This window comes from Megalops cyprinoides, chromosome 21 (genome assembly GCF_013368585.1).
Source record: "Megalops cyprinoides isolate fMegCyp1 chromosome 21, fMegCyp1.pri, whole genome shotgun sequence".
Classification (NCBI taxonomy): domain Eukaryota; kingdom Metazoa; phylum Chordata; class Actinopteri; order Elopiformes; family Megalopidae; genus Megalops; species Megalops cyprinoides.
In genome coordinates this window covers 9153268-9169335 of record NC_050603.1, presented here as the reverse complement: position 1 = coordinate 9169335, position 16068 = coordinate 9153268, and the positions used below count along the sequence as shown (strand labels likewise).

The 16068-nt window shown below is 50.2% G+C and overlaps 1 protein-coding gene across 1 annotated transcript in view; it reads right to left on the bottom strand.

Moving 5' to 3' along the window:
- hivep1 (HIVEP zinc finger 1) overlaps positions 1–16068 on the bottom strand; it is a 39488-nt gene that overhangs the window by 3842 nt on the left and 19578 nt on the right. Inside the window, exons 3-4 of the mRNA XM_036516144.1 lie at positions 11279–11332; positions 524–6438 (exon numbers count right to left, since the gene is read on the bottom strand). Of these exons, the coding sequence (XP_036372037.1) occupies positions 524–6438; positions 11279–11332 (5969 nt within the window). The remainder of the gene's footprint in view (positions 1–523; positions 6439–11278; positions 11333–16068) is intronic.

Sequence of the window (16068 nt, the reverse complement as noted above, 5' to 3'; positions counted from 1 at the left end):
CAATTTACTGATGCTAAAGGGGCATGCCGTATGTTCAGCTCTGCATGATTTATACTGATGTAGGATATCCGGCATGCACAATCAAAAATTATGGCTAATCCATCACATTCCAACTTAATTATCTATTCACCTTTACATCCAAACATAACACCAAAAATCAGGTGTGACATCATAAAAAGGCTGCCAACTGAAACAGTAAGGTATTTGAGTTAAGATAAGCCGCTAACTAATATTGGCATCTGTACTTAATTACAGGTGGAAACAGTTGTATTATTTGGCTGTGGTTTATCTTACCATTTTACTGATAGCGTAATTTGCTACTTTGCTCTTTGATAATATGTCTGTTTGAATGTCAAGTGTCACACCAAGCTCTACAGGTACTATTACCATAATTAAAGAATAAAAAAACAGTTCTTGGAGGTCAGCGGACCACCATTGTAAATAATCCACAAATCAAATTATCTGCAGTCATGCAACTGGGAGTTGATTCTTAATTACATTTGAAGTGAGTATAAAGAATCACCTTTGGCAAACTGTCTTTCAGCTTTCCGGAGTATGACAGGATGTCAGACTTCAGACTGGTGGTGATGGCTTGAGTGTAGTGCATTTTCTTTGCCATCTGTTTGGAGTTGAAGAGGGACATGACCACTTTGGTGGGCAGGCCCAGGGGGTTGGGGTTGTTTGTGCAGATGGACCAGGTGGCATATGCCGAGATCTTCTGGTCGGTCTGGGGGATGTGCAGGGGCTTCCTCTTCATCAGGTAACACCAGGTAAGGGTGGTTGCAGTCTTCAGGCTGGGGAAGGACAGGCGATGGCTGTCCCGCGTGCTGACGACAGACACAGACGAGGCCAGTTTCCCCTGTCCGTGCAAGCTTGGGATCCTCACGGGAGATTTGACGGTGGATCGTCCCTCCTCACACTTGACTTGAGACTTCAGTGTGGAATTGGCTGGTACCGGGGAGGAAGCCAGAGCTGAAGAGCCCTGATAGACTGCCACTGCAGGGGTCTCATTCTCAGCCACATGCTCCACAGTCGCCCTGTTCTTCGAGGTGTTTGGTGTCTGGGTGTCCACAGGGTCGCTCTTTTCTGCTTCTGCCTTCTCCAGCTGCTGTGGGGAAGGTTCAGACTCAATGGGGCTGTCCACGGGCTCGGTCGTGCAGACCTGCCGAACCAGGGTGAGCTTCCGCTGCCTGGTCACCTCCGCCATCTTCGAGTTCAGGTAACTAAGGGACCTGCCGTCTGTCAGGCACGCGGCGCCATGCTCGTCTTTCGCTCGCTTCTGCTGCTTCTCCATGGCGATGTCCAGGCTGTTCGCCGGAGACAGCATGCGTTTGCTGGAGGCGGCGGGTTCCTGCTGAGGGCAGAGACCCATGGACGACATTTTCTGGACACAGTGCAAGGAACCTAGTGAGGGCATGCTACGGGAGTCAACGGTGCGGCTCTGAGTATCGGGAACCGAACTACTCTTCAGTTGAACGCTAGCAGATGCTTGTGGGTCCTCTGCGTGGACACGTGGCACATTTTTAACACCGCTGTCAGCGGTGGGAGCAGGAGGTGGGGCACCACAGGAGGCAGCGGTGGAGGGAGGGTTGAGCTCATGGGTGATCAGGATCTGGGGCAAGGGGGCAATGCCTGCACGGCTTGGAAGGCCCACGGGCAACACAATGGAAGCTGCTGGATTGGCAATGATCTGGTGGCTCTGCGGGACCACACATATATTCTGCACTCCTCCTGTTGGCTTGGAAATGTTGCAGACCTCTTTAGCGACGGGAAGTGTTAGGACAGGCAAGGCAATCTGTGTCCCCAGCGTGGTTGGGGGGGCGTAGGCTGAGGGTTTGTGGGCGGAGACCTGCAGCTGATACTTAGGAATGTAGCTTCTTTTGTCTTGGGAGTCAGCAGAATTGTGCTGGGCGTCGTGCTGACCCACCACGACTTGGACTGGAGCCTGCTGTGTCCTTAAGCACATCACAGTCTTGGAGGTTTGGTGCCAGGGGTGTGGAAGGCCATGAACCGGAGGGTGCTGGGTTTGGCTGCCTAAGTTAATGCTCTGAACTGTCACTTCATTCTTCTGCTGAAGACCCTCCCCAGGAATCACTTGGGGTAAAATGAGAGGTTGATTTATGCCAGGCAAACCGACAGCCTGAAACCTGTGTTGGGGAGCTGGGACAGTATTAGCAGTAGACACTTTCTGAAGGGCTGGAGGGTGCTTTCCTGGCTGTTGTTGGCTATCTAAACCAATTTTTAAGGACATCTGACGGACGAGAGGTCCCCTTCGTCTTTCAATAAGAGGGACTTGGACCACTGGGGCAGCTTGAGGACTCTTTGGCAAAGTGGTCTCCATAGGTGACAAGGACCTGCTGGGCGATACGCTGCCACAATCAAAAGACTTACTGCGGTACTCAGACGTAATCTCCACTGAGGGCTGGGTGCAGCTGATCTGCTCTGACGAGGCCCTTCTCATCTCCCTGGAGTCTCTGAGGCCAGGCACTCCCAGAGTGTTGCAGGCTAAGGGCAGGCCCTGAACCTCTTGGGACCTGCTGGTACATTCTGACCTGGACGGGCTGTCAGCCCGTGGGATCTCGTCTCTGTCGAACGAGGCCGAAATGCTGGAGCAGCGAGACAGACTGCTGTCCCTGCTGAGGCTGCGAGACAGGGAGGACTCAAAGCTGGACTCGCCTGAAGAATGCTCCATCTCAGCCAGCCGAATCCGTTTCTTCTTCGGAGGCAGCTTTTCTGTGGGCAGCTTCGACAGGCTCTCGCTCCTCTGGGGCCAACTGAAGGTTTCAGGGGGTTTTTCCGGCTCGCTTGCCTGACTCTCCTGCTCCCGGTCCGGCTCCTCAGTCACCAGGATTTCTGGGACCTGGATGTTGTTCTGTCTCACCAGACGGGACTGCTGCGTAGGAGCACAGCTCTCACTGGGTACAGCTGACATGCGGTTGGTGTGATAGTCACTCCCAGGCATCTCCCTGTCGATACATTTCTGTAACGGTGCCATTTCGGAGTGGCCCTCTTGTTTGATGTTAACTGTAGCGCCTGTTGCAGTTCTGGTTATGCTCTGGGCTTCCTTCTCCACAAGATCAACAGGTGATGATCTGTCAATGGACTCTGATGTCTCAAAAGAATTAGGTCTACTGAGAGAGTTGGTGTGGCGGATGACAGACGTGCCGCTACCTTGCCTCTGCAAGTCCCCTCTCTCTTTAGCAGAGACACTAATCTGAGCTTCTCTAATAGGAGACAGTCTGGACTCTGACGTCTCTGTGCCCCTCCCAATCAACTGTATTGGAGAGATTTGTGGTGGATTGCTGGCAGACTGCAGCTCCACTATGAGAGAGGCCTGAGGAAATGTCCTGCCCCGAATGTCCTTGGACAGTTGACATGAGTCGAAACTCCCAGAGCACGGAGGATTGGTTTCTGTTGGCGACTGGTCATCATCATCACCCACACTCTTCATTTTCCTACGCTTTCGTACTGATGTCTGCTGCTCTGCAATGCCTGGGATGCCTGTGGCTCTCTGATGGGAAGCTTGGGACTGCTGCATGCCACGCAAGAACACATCCTGATCTGCTTCCCGGACGGCTGCTGGCTTGCTTTTGGGTCCGTGCAGCTCTGAGCAGTAGAACTTCTTGTGATTTTCAAAGTTTTCCAGCTTCCTGTACCGGTTACGACAGGTCTCGCACTCGAACATCGTCCCTTTGCCCTGTTGGGGCTTTTTATTTATCTCAGGCCCAGGTCCGTGTTCAAATGACTTGCTCCTCTGTATGATCTCTGTAGACAAGTTGGGCCCCAGGCGACTTTCGTCCATGGACCGCGCAGAGACGAGGCCGTGCCCCTCGGTTGTAGAGGAATCTTCAATGGCTATCTGCCTTACAAGCGTTCGGGGGTGTACGGCCGGATTGGGGGTGGGAGGGGCCGATATAAAAACGTCATCGTTGAGGGAACCAATTTTGTCATCGAATGACTGACAGCCACGCAGAACATTAGGCTGGGCGGGCACGTTCGGGGGAAGTGCAGAAAATCCAGGTGTCGTGGGCATTGAGTTACTCCTTGTTATAGGCAGACAGTCCATAGATGGGTACTGAGGAGGAACGGATAGAAGAAACACCTGTTTGGATTTATCTGTGGGTGTGAAAGGGGACTTTGGTATGTCAGAGCTGGAGCTTGACCTCCTACCCATGGGTTTAAGGTCAAACTGAAAAGAGTCCTTGAATATGTAAGATTTGGGAGAGTCGATGCTTCCTCTTCTTGAGAGAGATGTTCTTCTTGGCTTGACGCTGTCCAGCTGTTTGTCATCCACCACTGCCTCATTGTCTGATATCAGCTTTGAAATGCGCTCCTCGAGGGAAAGAGTTTTGGTCTCCAGCGGCGGACGCATCTGGCCCTGTAAAGCAGGAGGCTTTTCAACGTGTGTCGCCTGCATGACTGTCGCTACAACGGAATGACTCATCAACGGGTTCTTGGACACATCCATGTCTGTCGGAGGGGTGATCTTCACGAAGGGGCTTGGAGGACTCATGGCTTGGTCTGCGCTCTCAGACCGAGAGAAGTAGCCGGAGTCCGTGCTGCCTAAACTTCGCGGGCTCAGCAGGCCCTTGCCCTGCTGCTGTTGGTAGGCGTCCGTAGCCTGCTGTCTCTGCAGCAGGGAGAACTCTGTGGCTTCCTGCCTCTGCAGTTGTGCGTGGCCGCCACCAGGAGACGGCTTGCAGTGCCTCTCTTCATCCTCGCTTATGGTATCCTGCAGAGTTGTGCAGTCCACCTCTGTCAAGGAAGACAGGACCGTGATGTTGGACCTGACGCTGGTGGCCTGAAATTCGCGCTGCCTCTGGGCCTGTGCCAGCTCGGGGGTGGAGTCTGTGACCCTCGGGCTGTCTGCGCGCAAGGGGGACACATTCACGGGGTACACCACTACCTTTGGCAGAGGGGCTGTCACTTTGGGCTCTGCGGCCTTCTGATTGGTCGTGGCTTTTAAAGCCTCAAGAGTGGCCGTTGGCTCTGCTTCCCCTTGGCTGGCATGGGCGGCGCTCCCGCTCTGACGACTGCTCTCAGACAACCCTGCGATGCTGCTCTGGGACGACTCAGGGTCCAGGTCGGCCGCGCTCTCCTCCTCACTCTCGCCGCTCTCTTCCACGTCCGAGTGCGTGCTGGCCGTTCTGTCTGACTCCTGCGACAGGGTTCCACCGCCCGAGTCCGAGCGCACCACCATGCCCAGCTTGATGGCGTGCGCGTGGGACTTCTTGTGCTTGTAGAGGTTGCTCTTGGTCTTGAAGGAGAAGCCGCAGGTGACGCAGGGGTAGGGCCGCTCCCCCGTGTGGGAGCGGATGTGCTTAAGCAGGACGCTGGGCTTGGCGCAGGCGCGGCTGCAGTACTCACACACGTACTTGCCTTGCTTCTTCTGCTTCTGGTCCTTGGCGGAGGAGCTGCACATCTGCTCCACCCCCGGGGTGACGATGGTGGCCATCTGCACCTGGTGGTACCCGGGGGTGACGGGGACCTGAATGGCACTGGGCACGCTGGCTGAGACGGACTGGCAGGTGTGCACCGTGGGCTGGCTCTGCGGCAGGACCTTGGGGCCTGAGGGGGTGGGCGAATGAGTCAGGGCGGAGGCGGGCATTGCGCTGTAGCTCTGCTGGATACCCTGCTTTTCCCTATGGAGTGCGGCAGAACGCACCACCTCCTGCTGCCGGCATGGCAGAGCGGCCTGAGATTGCTGGTACTGCACAGGCATTGCCTGATTGGCTACCAGGCCGCTCAGCGGCGCCCCCTGGGGGACGCTTGAGTAGTACTGCTGTTGCCTGGAAGCAAAGTCAGGTGTTGTCAAGGAGGGCTGGGCTGGGATGCCCACATTGGCAGAAGGCATTGGCACAGCGGTGTGGGCGGTAAGGGTTGGTCCTGCAGTCCCGATGCTGGCCACAGAGAAAGAGCCCTTCCTCTCTGCCAAGGAGCACAGATCTGGTTCCATAGCCTTGAGTAGGACCTCCAGGGGGGCCCTTGTGTGGGAAGCTGTGGTACTGTCGCTGTTGGCCGTGCCGCCCCAGTTGTCCCTTAGCGAGCCCCCTACGCTACAGGCAGAGCCCCTCTGCCCATCGCAGGGCTCAAAACACTGTTGCTGGGTGCTGCACACCTCTGTCTGCATTAGCCTGTCGCCGCCGGCTGCTTTGGGCGAGGCCTTGGCCCTCACTGGCTCTCCCACAGGCGGGCGGGGCGGCGCCTGCAGGGTGCTGTCAGGATCTCCATTCTGAACAGGTGCGGCAGATTTGCTTTGGGAGGGGCCGCCGGGGAAGGAGCAGGAGGGCGTGGCTTCCTTGGCTGCTGAGGTCTTTGCCTGCGAGGGCTTTTTCACTGGGGATTTAGGGATCTTTTTCAGCTGGCTCTCCGCCACCACCTTCTTCCGCTTCAGGCCCTTGATGCCGTCCACACTCCTCCGACTGTTCTCACTGACACCTGCGTGTAGGTGGCAAAAAAGGCTGTTAATTTAAATAAGAACATTCCAAGAAGTATATATTTATGCATTATGCAACTTGCTTTGTACATGAAGATGTACTAGTAAAGTGAACTGAGGAGTTTTTTTGTCTTTTTCCTCCAGCAACAGTCATGACTTTAGGGGTTTCAGATCATCATACACTTTCACCTGCATTTGGAAATTATGTTAGTGCTCTGTTTGTTTTTTAAGTTAAAATTATTTGCTTTTTATATCTTTCAAATCCATCTTTAAAACCAACAGATATCCAGTTCAGCCTGTGTTTGTCAAGCTTCACATCTGCTCTGAGTCACAAGAAGATCCCCATCCCTCACAGCCTGTCCGCTGTCCTCGTCATCTGTCACATCAAGTTCAGAGGTCACAGGTTACAACCTTGACTGTCACGGATCAAGGCCCTCGTCTACATTGCAGGAAGTGATGTGGTGAGCTGTGGGATACTTAGGGTCTCTTCTGGTTGGAGATAGATTAAAAGGTAAGAGACACAGAGATGTGGTCCTATTCTCCCCATATCCCTGAGGTCTGGAAGAGTGCAGGTACAGAATGCAGGTACACAAGTAATGTAACCCTGAAGTTAGGAATGCCATTGGAATTATTAAGAGACAGATGTGGGTTGAAAATATCCTTTTACCTTGTGGCTTTTGGATTGCACTGAAGTTAAGCATACTGTTAAGCAACCCTTAATTAGTACCTGCCTTACAACTGAATCTGTGAAAAAACTGAATCGATACCTAAATTTTCCATTATTGTGTGTGTGTGTGTGTGTGTGTGTGTGTGTGTGCATGCATGTAGAGCGGGGGTGGGGGTGATGTGGGGGGCGATGAGGCAATAAAGATTTTAAGGCTCCTTACGTAAAATAGACACATCCACCAAATTAAATGACCGCCTTGTTGTTTGCGATGCTACTGAACAACATGGGCTGCTGATCTATCTGAAGTGATGTTCTGTTGCATAACGCTCCTCGACGCACGAATTCACATTCTCCTAACGGTTTCACAAAACAAGTTCATATGTCGACACACACACTTCCATTGTATCTGGAGAAAAAAAAAATTGACTTTTTCCAAGTTTCTATAACGGTGCACAGTCAGTGTGTTTCATAACAATAACAAGCACAATATAACAAACGTGAAAACAAATATCATCGTCATCTATGACTATCATTTTAAAAATAGCATCACTGATATGAAGCTGAATGAGACCGCCAACATCGGGACTTGTTTTTCTTCTAACATCAACTACCGTTACATGCATTTTACAGAATATTCACACACATATTCTCATACATGTCTGCGCAGTAAGTTCTTACAAAAACAAAAAAAAAACATCCAGTAAACAGCAGGTCACTGTGTTGCGACTGTCACTGTCGGTCCGTCAGGGCACGCACCTTTAGAACGAGCTCACCCATCACGCCTGTGGCTTCTCTCAAATACGACACAAGGCGGGTCGCTCACAGATATCGGGCCGATCGCTCGGAGATATCGGGCTCCGCCGAAACCGAATCTGCAGGTTCTGCTCAACCACTGTGTCTCAACCTACTGAGGCCCACAGATCATTATTTATTACACCCACTCTCTCTCGCTCTCTCTCTCTCGCTCTCTCCCCTCCCTCTCCCTCTCTCTGTATCCCCTCCCTCTCCCTTTCTCTCTCAAAATCAAATTTAAATGTGCTTTATTGCCGTGACCATAAAAAAGTATGCTGTTGCCAAAGAGAGTTTGTAACCGATTTAGTAAACAACAACACTGCTATAAATTATTACTAAATGACAATAATGTTTATGACACTTACAAACACTCAAAAAATCCTTCAGTCTCTCCCAATCTATAAACAATAACCTTGTTGTGGCATGGTCTACATACTGTTACTCAGACTGTGGCAGCACTCAGCTACTAGGACCAGGATTTTATGTTGGTCTGGGAGCACATTCGTTTGAGGTCTCAGCTTCATACTTTTTTGTAATGTATGTCTCCTATAATTTTTGTATATTAGGCAGGAAAGCAGGAGGTGCACCTGTCTTTGTTCAGAATGATCCTCCTTTGTAGCTTATATTCCTCATATTTTTGTCCAATTTACAATGTCTGTCTTTAAAGGCATTTGTCTTTGGAATAGCTTTGCTACTGATTTGGATCTGAGACTGTCAGTGCCCATTTATGGCAATACTGCTCCAACTACTCCAGATCTCGCTATAGCATTTTCTCTTATGGAAGACAGCAAGACAGCAATGTCCTACATATATAGTAGACACTGTGTTTCAGTAAAACAAAGCCAATGGCTGCTGACTACTCTAACATTATTGCACATTGTTCACACTAAATATTGCACAGGGTTACAGCCCTGTCCAACTCCACACTCCAGATTTATAATATCAAATACTTAAACCCCTCCTTCAAATAACAATCCCCCTGCCAAATTCTGTCAAATCCCTGTCCAGAAAGAAGCCAAATATTTATTCTTACTTCGTTCAAAATGTGGATGGTTGTAGTGTGTCGGATGTACACATGGTTTGAAAATATGGCGTTTTGGGAAAGAAGAGCTGATTTGATTCATGCTGACAACATTGCGGTTGATGAGAAGACCAGTATTCCCAAAACCATAAGCCTTCCCCATAGGACCATTCACATTCTGTTGGCCGAATAATTACCAGGCCTGTCCTGAAACTAAGCCAACAAACACCCATGTAAAGTTGTTTATATAATTTCAAACACATCGTGAGACAAACTGAAGCCTTTTTTTGTGGGAACGGATTAAGGCATCTCCAAGCTTAGGAGATTCTTGTGTGACAGATAGTGGCGGTGACATCACCAGCCGGAGTTATTCTGAGGCGGGATTTAAGATGTCCTGCGTGTGCTTTCCCACGTCTCCCTCGGCTTCCCCCAACACATGACCCCGTTCTGGCGAGTCAGCACAGTCAGTCGGTAAAGGCTTACCATTTAAGCTTTTTAACTCCTGCTCAAAGTGGGATAGCAAATGCAAAAAAAAAAAAAAGAACTGGGACGGTGAGGTAAGAAGATGATTCCTAGTCGTTCACCGGTTTACAATCCGGTCTAATCCCCTCCTCACAAAAGCCCTGTGGTCCAGTGCACTGTTCCCATCATCACAACAGCTCTCCCCAACACGAACCCTTAAGAACACTGCACTCTTGTGTCATAGCCACACCCCCTACCCCATGGACATGCCACCCCTCTCTCATGGCCACACCCCTCTCTTTGCTTCTCTCTTGGAGGATGCTCTGCTCTCTGTTTTGTCTATTATCGGAAGCAGGGCACAGTGTCATTTCACTCTCCTTGTCGTTGGGGGGGGGGGGGGGTGACAGGGTGATGGGGGTGACTTGAGAACATGCCTGAGGCTCAGAATCTCTCCTGCAATCCCCACCGTCCCCCCCCCCCCCCTTGGCCCCCACACACACACACACACACACACACTCTGACGTCTGTGCAACAATTAGGTTGGTATGGGGGCGAAACGGGCAGTATATATATCCAAGCGTATTACAGAGGAACCTGCACACTCTCTCATCTCAGAGCTCCAAGGCTTTTCAGAACAGCACACTAACCCCCCACCCCCCCCCTCGCCTCCCCTCCCTTCCCCACACCCCCACGCACTGCTGTTAAATAATCACACACCAATACTAGAATAATCCACAGACTTCCAACTGAGGACGATCCTGCGACCACACCACACGTACAGAAACACAGAACACAAAGCCCCTTCACGGGAAAAAAAAAGGAAACGCATTTTCGCAACGCGTGCAGCAACAACAACAAGACCCCGGTTACAAAACCCGCGTCCTTGAGATGCATGTGAACGCGGCACAGCACACAGGACACCCCTGCTAGCAGTGCAGTGGAGGACGCTCTGTGCGGCTGCAGATCAGGGAAACACCCTCAGAATACTAATTGCCTTTGCACATTTTCACACCACAGCTCTCTCTCACTTCCTGTTTTCACAGCTGACAAAGCTGCCGGGGAAACACCACCCCCCCTCCCCCCCACACCCCCCACCCCTTCAGACAAGCCATTTCTCTGCTCATCTTTGCTCGTTTGTTCTTTATCATCAAGGAACTCGGCTGGCCAAAATCACATCACAAACCCCTCATTCTCCGTATGGCCCTGAGGGGGGGGGGGGGTTGTGTAGGTATTGCATTGTTCTCTCTCTTTTTGAAGCCGAAAGCACCCGACCGGCTAATATCCTCCCCGCGAGCAGGGCAAGGACGTGCTTTTCAGGCTAAATGAACAACAGGAAGGAGAGGCAAGATGTTTGAAAACGGACAGATTTCAGCCACTGAAAATACAGGCTCCAGAACGAACAGAAAGGCTGGATTGCCACAAGGTAACAAAGCTACCTGATGTTTTATTTGGAACATACATAATAGGAACAGGTGGAGGAGTCGGTGCTCAAAGGAATCAGCCGGGCAGCTTCTGCATTGAAATTGTCATTTGGTGAAGATGCAGAATCTTTTATAAACCAAAAAAAAAAAAAAAAAATGCTCCGGGACTATCACACTATACAAGCAGACTCAGGTTTGGCTCTTCCCTGCACTACCAGCACACAATGACACTTTGACACAAATGCTTCCGATGATGTATGGTGTCCATCGGGTGAAGCCATGCGCTCACCAAAGAAATGACTTAACTCATCACTTTGAATGCACAAGCTGCTCAACTGTGTCATTTTACCTTCCTATTTGGAGCTCTGGTTACATTTCCAAGCACATTGTATTGCTATAAATGGTACTTTCTGACACAAACTACACTTACTCTAAACGTGAAAGAGGGCTGATTTTTCTCTGTGAATGATGACACTCACCTTTCTGGGACCCTTTAGGATCTTTGAGTTCTTTCTGGGCTTCTTCAATCTTATCTGCAATACAAAAAAGAAAGAAAAAAAAAAAACTTTTCAGCACAGACATACAAAGGCAAAATGATAGTGTTCAGAATTCAGTGCACAGCTTTCACTACAAAGCTTTAGAGTGCTGGAGTACAGCTTGGGGTATGCTTGGGGAACAACTAAAACTAGAACAAAACTTGCAGTCAACTGAGAAGCAGACTTAGAAGAATGTAAAATTCCACCTTTTCCACCCAACTACTTGTAAATGCCAAATGAACATCAAGCTTGCCCCTATGTAACAAGCTTTACACCCAGGCAAGATCGCAGGGCTAAGCGCGTGCGAGACTTCAATTCACATGCAAGCCAATGTGACTGCAATAGTGTACCAGGAGGGAAACGCTGAACAGAGAACAGGCGCATCCCCGCTGACACCAATAACTGGCAGGCACTGAACAAGTTGGAAGGTGCTCCAACAATATGAGTGAACCCTGGCTGACCTACCCACCCCTACCGCCCCCCCTCCCCAGTGGAATGGAGGGCACAGCCTGCACTGAGGAAAAGGTTCCTTTACTGTCTGACCCACTCAGGAGCCTCGAGGGAGTTCAGACTTATTTTACTGAAGGCTATCCAATGGAAACCGAAATTGCAACAGATAATTATAGAAGGAAAATCGTTGCTGTGTGTGGAAAAAAAGAATTAATAGAAAGTAACACAGCAGAAAAGGAAAGGTTTAAATTCATCCAGCAAGACACGTGATGCCCAAAGACAGACGCTAGTCTCCTGGCCGAAGAGGGGTCATCTCTCACTCGCAGGAAGGAAATGTCAACACTTTTGAACTTTTAAACACTTCCTGTTTACTAACTGCGCTTTCATTCACATTCTCTTCAGGATTATCACCACAGCCCGCTTGTATTATAAAAAAAAAAAAAAAAAACGCACAGGATTTGAGAGGGTTTATCACAGCATATGTACCCGTGCACTTTGTGTATCAGTGTTGTAATTAAATTCCTCATATGAGCAGATTTAATCTCTCGGAGGCTGGGAGTGTGTTTGCCCTGGTGAGGAGCGAGTTTAACACTGAACACCGCGCGCCGCAGCGGCGGCAGTACCAGAACCTCGGCCCGTCGGGCGTGGGCGGTACCGGCACAAACCCGCAGAGAGCAGAAATAAGGCTTTCATTTCATTTCCGCCCCCGTGAAGCGATAGGAAAATGGTTTCTTCCCTCACTCCTTGCTGTGCGTCACCTAACAGGCACAGAGAAAAAAAAAAACGGCATGATTTTAACCCCCTAAAACGCCGAGATCACCAGCCAACAAAGGAACTCTATAAACACATGGACAGAATCCTCGGACACCCTGTGGGAGAACCCCAGATGACCCCCCTCTCTCCCAGCCCCCTTCACACCTGCACTACTGCAGTTTACTAGACAGCTCTTATATGCCAATGTCATGGAAGTTACTGACCCGAGTCCTGAACTGTTGTCTTATGAATCAGATCCCTTACGCAAAAGCCATCACTACTCCAGACATAAACAAAGATGGGTCGGGTGGGGGGAGGGGGTGTGTTCATTGTGTGTGTGTGTGTGTGTGTGTGTGTGTTCATTCATTTTGATCATAATGACAACCACTGACTCTAAACATAAAGCTGAACCTCAAACATAATTGACAGCAACAAAACAAAGCCTCTTCAGCGGTAATGTAGGTGTCCTGATTTAAACATTCACCACAAATCAGTAACCTTACTGAGTGAGTCCAACTGAGGAGAAGCCATTCAGGACTGTGGACTTGCCTGTATCAGCTAAAAATGTTAGCACATGTGCCAGGTAAACTCTAGCACCAGAACAGCACAGCTGGGAATGATGAAAATGTATATTATTCTCATCAGGGTTATAGTTTCTCTCATTATTACTGCCATTACAAGCAGAACCAGGCCTGCTTTTTACAGGGTCAGGGTGTGAAATTCATTTATGGCAGGACAGGGTGTTTAATTTCACTGCAATGTGAATATGGGGTGGGGACGGGGGGTTGAATAAAAATACCTCATTAGCCTTAATAAAAGACAGTGCCAATAATGATGTCAACCTGGGTTTACATGGGTAGCGCTGCAATTTGAGGAGTATGTGGGAGTAGCCGGGGGGACCGTGCCAGAACAGTGTTACAGACCTGACCAGCTTGGCTTGTGCTCTCTGAGAAACTGACCTCGTTCTCACATCAGAAGGTGTGTACTAACACGGAAAAACACAAGACAAACGCTGACATGCACACATACACATGCTCGCCTCGCAGGGGTCAACTGAGCAAGCGCTGCTCACACTGAGGGGACTATGAGGAGGACCAGAAATTCTTAGCAACCAGTGATCCCGCCTCTGATTTTTGTTCCAGCTTTCAGTAATCGCACCTTCAGCGCTTCAGCAGAGCATCACCAAGGGCCAGAGGGGTCTAATCTCCCCATCAGACTGCACTGCGAGTCCTGCCTCCCTCCCTCTGCCCCTTGCAGGGTGTTCTGTACCGACGCGTTCCTGTTCAGCTTGTGTGGGATTTCTGCTGCCACTCTTCAAATTCCGCCCCTGTCCTTATAAGGCACTTCCGCAGGATAGAGGGATGATAAGAGGAAGATGTACGGGGGGGGGGCTGGGAGGGGGGGCAAACTCAGGGAGCCCAGAATAACCTGAGGCTCCCAGGTACAGAGCCCCCCCCCCCACCCAATCTCCTTTGGGGGGGTCACTTCACCCAGAGACGAGGAGACGTAGGCTGCCCCCGTGCTGATATTGCCATGGCAACCAGGATTTCACTTTGGGCAATTCTCTCTCTCTCTCTCTCTCTCTCTCCAAGCCATTGTGGGGAACGCCGTGTGATTCAGCCCATGTGACAGCGTCGGGGCATCCCAAAGCGACCGCGTCCATCCGTCGGACCACGCCTTTCCGTTCACGCCTGAACGAAAGCAACAGGTTCAAATCCCTGCTGAGACTCACGGCGTCACACCCCAGACATGTGACGGACAGACTTTCCCTGGGACTCAGGGACATCCTCAGCAGTTATCAGTTACAAATGCACTGCATGCATAACATCATGCTTGCATTGCAATATCACAGAACAATGCATCCAGTTTTGTTTTTATAACTTGGCATCGTCTGCCAGTTGCACTCATATTGACAATCAAAGTCTGCCCAGAATGCAATCATCCATTAAAAAAATTTAAGAGCTCTAACACTAAAATAACATTCTTACAAGGTGGCCTCATAATACACGAATGAAAATATACTACAGTGTAAAGACATTCCCCACTATCCTCAGACACAACCGGAGTCTGCTGATGGCTGATGTCTTGAAGACGTCAGACGGCTAAGCAAGTCGAGCATAACAAATAACACACACACACACAAACACACTCCCATACGCACAGACAGGATAATGAGTGAACAGAAACTCTACTCCTCCGACACAGAAAGGGAGGGGGGGGGTGCAGTTATGTAACACACCCCCTCTCCCTCCCTCCCCCTGTTGGGGTCCACAGTTCCTGGAGCTCCAGCAGCTTCATCCTCCTCCGTCTCTCAGCAGGCTGAGCTAAACAGCACAAAGACTGCCGCTGCTCCTGGAACCTGCAGCCGCTTCCCATGGCTCTCGGGTGGCATTTAACTCACTTCCATTTTTTTTTTTTGTTATTATTATGTTGATTTTTTTTTTACGGTTTCCTCAATGTATTTCAATAACATTTGGCAATTTCTTCCAAAGCGGTATTTGATTTCTCGCAATGAACCGGCCAGTCCCACTTTGAAAAGAGCTTTTTTTGTAGGGAAAGTAATTAACTTATTGAGAAGAAAGTCTTCAGTTCGAACACTGAGCGCTGCCTTATTTGGATGGTAATTCTGCGCAGTAGCTCTGCAGCCGCTGCTGGTGTGGTGAGGAAGGCGTGGAAACACCGCAGATACTCAAACAGCCATTCCTATTTATGCATAGAAGTAAAGTACAATTACCGGCCTTATTGTCAATGTGCTCAGGGGCCAATAAAAAAGCACAATGACCCAAACAAAACTGGAGACAACCCTGATGTCACCTGCATTGGATGTTGTCCACATTGGGCAAACTCACATTCTCAATTATCACCAACAACCTTATCATCACCATTATCATTACATTACATTATGGTCATCCAGAGTAACTTACATAGGGGTGCAGTTTTTACATGTTATCCATTTATACAACTGGATATTTACTGAGGCACTTGTGGGTTAAGTACCTTGCAGCAGTGCCCCAGCAGGGAATCAAACCAGCAACCTTTCGGTTACAAGCCCTGCTCCTTACCACTATGATACACTGCCACCCCCATCATGATCAACATCGCCATCACTGTAAACTGTAAACAATCACAATTGCCATTAACAACATCAGTAACATCGCCATGAACACAGCCACCACCACCACCCTCATCATCATCATCTTCCTTTCCCGCGGAGGGCCGTGCACAGCGTCTCTCTCTGCCCCGCTCTGCCGGGCAGGACAGAGGCGAGCTCACCGGCTCCACGCCGCAGCGACACGTTTCTCCACCGACGCTGGCGGGACTTCCGCCCCCGACGCTTAAAACGACACGGGCTCGGAGCGCTCAGGCGGAGCCCACATCTTCCCCACGCCGCGCGCCAGAGTTCGCAGACGGCCAGGGGGCAACGGGCTCCTGGGCTTTATATAACTGCGCAGCAGGTGGAAGACAGACCCGCACTCTCCTGAAACACACGCAGTATCCAGCCGTCCAGCACTCCAGCACTGGGGATGGCA